Source organism: Sinocyclocheilus anshuiensis, unplaced genomic scaffold, assembly GCF_001515605.1.
Source record: "Sinocyclocheilus anshuiensis isolate Anshui unplaced genomic scaffold, SAMN03320099.WGS_v1.1 scaffold405, whole genome shotgun sequence".
NCBI lineage: Eukaryota > Metazoa > Chordata > Actinopteri > Cypriniformes > Cyprinidae > Sinocyclocheilus > Sinocyclocheilus anshuiensis.
The window spans coordinates 458,213-460,717 of record NW_015539855.1 but is presented as its reverse complement, the minus strand read 5'-3'; the positions used below and the strand labels follow the sequence as shown (position 1 = coordinate 460,717).

General features: G+C 35.8%; 1 protein-coding gene across 1 annotated transcript in view; it reads left to right on the top strand.

Annotated features, from left to right (window-relative positions):
* znf521 (zinc finger protein 521) overlaps window positions 1-2,505 on the top strand; it is an 8,422-nt gene continuing 5,917 nt past the window's right edge. The window contains exons 1-2 of the mRNA XM_016481164.1: window positions 1-191; window positions 1,332-1,535. Coding sequence (XP_016336650.1) covers window positions 152-191; window positions 1,332-1,535 — 244 coding nt within the window. The 5' untranslated portion in view covers window positions 1-151. The remainder of the gene's footprint in view (window positions 192-1,331; window positions 1,536-2,505) is intronic.

Here is a 2,505-nt window from a genome sequence, read left to right as displayed (position 1 = left end):
GAGCCCCTTTGCCCGTCATATTAATGTGCTTTCCTGCTATTCCAATCCCCAGAACAGTACGAAAGTGTTTGCCGCTTGTGTTGTCCTGCGTTTGCAAACACTGGACAGCAACTTAACCCGTTTGTGTTGACAGCTGCCGAAGTCCTTTGCAATGTCTCGTCGAAAGCAGGCGAAGCCCAGATCTTTGAAAGGTACGAAAGGCTTTTTTATTTATTTAACCACTTCTTTCATTGTTGTCTTAAGTGAAATCCGACCGCGGGACAAACCACTGACAGACTCATTATTTGCAGGTCAATCGGCAAAAATCTAAACCGGAGACAAACTGTTTTGAGCAGAACTTTAGTTGCATTTTTGAGTAGCCTAATGTATTTTCATTGAGATGGGTTTTTCATCATTATTGTATGTGGTGCACATTAATACAGATTGATTTACTGAAGAATTATTTATCATGGTAATCAATGTACTGTGTTAGTATTGGGCTTTTACAACAACAAAGTTGTCGTGACAAATTTGTAAAACTAAACGTGCGTGTGGTTTTGAATAGCCTACATCGCGGGGAATCGGGATTAAATGTCCCAACAATGATGGTAAAATCTGAATGAGGAAAACGGCTTAATAAACATACTAAATAATGAAATTGTAAACATCCATAGATTTATGTGAGGATTAAATTTAGTAGGGAACGGAAAATATTACTAGCTCGGAATATGAAAACAATAGGTTGAAAGAAGCAGGGTCCCAAGCATAACAGAAAAGCATGTGTGCGTACAGTAGGCTATATGATTATTTTAAAGTTGGCTGAGGTTTTTATGTTTTATGTTTGCAATTTCTTGTCATTACTTCATGTGGCTCTGTCGCCTTGAAATCACAGAATACAGATGCTATATGGAGTACGAGAAGAATGGAATGAGTAAAGAACAAATTAGCATTTTTGTATAAATAATGAGAACTGAATCTGTTGTGAATCTCTTTCTCTATCTGTGCACTTATAGGAATTATTCGCTTATTTAGTTTTCCCCATAGAGATGATTCACTCATCCACTTATTATAGAAAAGACACCATGAAACATACCAATGAAAGTATTTCAAACAGTACTTGTCTTCAGTGCAGCCTTTTTTTAAAGAGCAAACATGCACAGAGGGGTATTCCCCTGTTGGATGAAAAATAGATCAAAATGTTGATATTTGTATACACTTGCCCTTTGGCAAAGGGGTGCCATAGTGTACTGTTATATTTTGTCGATATTATTGGTTAGCTGATAAATATAGCACATTAAATGTGAATGGCTTTGTACAGTCACTCTTTCTTGCTCACAATCTTTTCTCCACAGGTCAAGACGGAGAGATAAATACAAAGGAAGATAGTATGATAGTGGGGAAGAAACGTTGCTCCTGGGAGAGGAGAAAAGAAAAGGATGAGGAGAGGGAAAGAATTGAAAAAGAGAAGGATGAAGATGCTAAAGAGCACAAGTGTGCAACCCTACAGCAAGCAGAATCATTCACCCAACAGAGGCTGAAGTACTGCCGTGATGCCGGTACACACTCCCACACTATCTTTCATTATATATTATCCTTCACATTGATAAACTGTGAATATTGTGAATATATCCATCTCTCTCTGTATCTCTTCACAGACAGATTAAAAGGAATAAAGACCTCTAGGGTTTTATATTCAGGGTTTAGTGTGTCTGCATGTTTGAGTGACCTTTGAATTAGGTATATTTGCAATTCCCTATCTGCACACTTACAGAATGAATCATGCCTTTACAAATGATTTTGGATTTATGAAATTGCAATTGCTAATCGTGTGAGACATTTTTATTGTTTTAATATGTTTTATCCCTTAAAGCAGTTGCATTAATCCTTTGATTCAGTGTATCATTTGGTACCATGATTTGGGTTTTGGTTTTTCTCTTGTACATGTTCAGTACTTTAAAGTAGCAGCACTCCATTTGTTCAAACTGTGAATCTGGTCCTCTCACACTGATAGCAATTTTAGTCACAGTGGGACTGCTCATTATGTGGCCACATACCGAGCTAATTACATCTAAAAAAGTGTGAAAAAGAGCATCCAATTCATATTTGTGGTGTTTAGTCTGCTCTTATGAGGCTGAATTATATTTTAACCCACCAGACTTCAGCAAGACCTCTTGAAATAAAATGTTTGGGAAGCTACACTGTGTCATTTATCATTTAACTATCAAGTAGTTAACTATACCACAATTTAATAAAGCATAGCAAACTACATTAAAGTTCTATAAATGGTGATGTCTTAACTATATATTTTAAATTATAATATGTGACCCTGGACCACAAAAGCCGTCTTAAGTCGCTGGGGTATATTTGTAGCAACAGCCAAAAATACATTGTATGGGTCAAAATTATAGATTTTACTTTTATGCCAAAAATCATTAGGATATTAAGTAAAGATCATATTCCATGAAGATATTTTGTAAATTTCCTACTGTAAATATATCAAAACTTAATTTTTGATTAGTAATATGC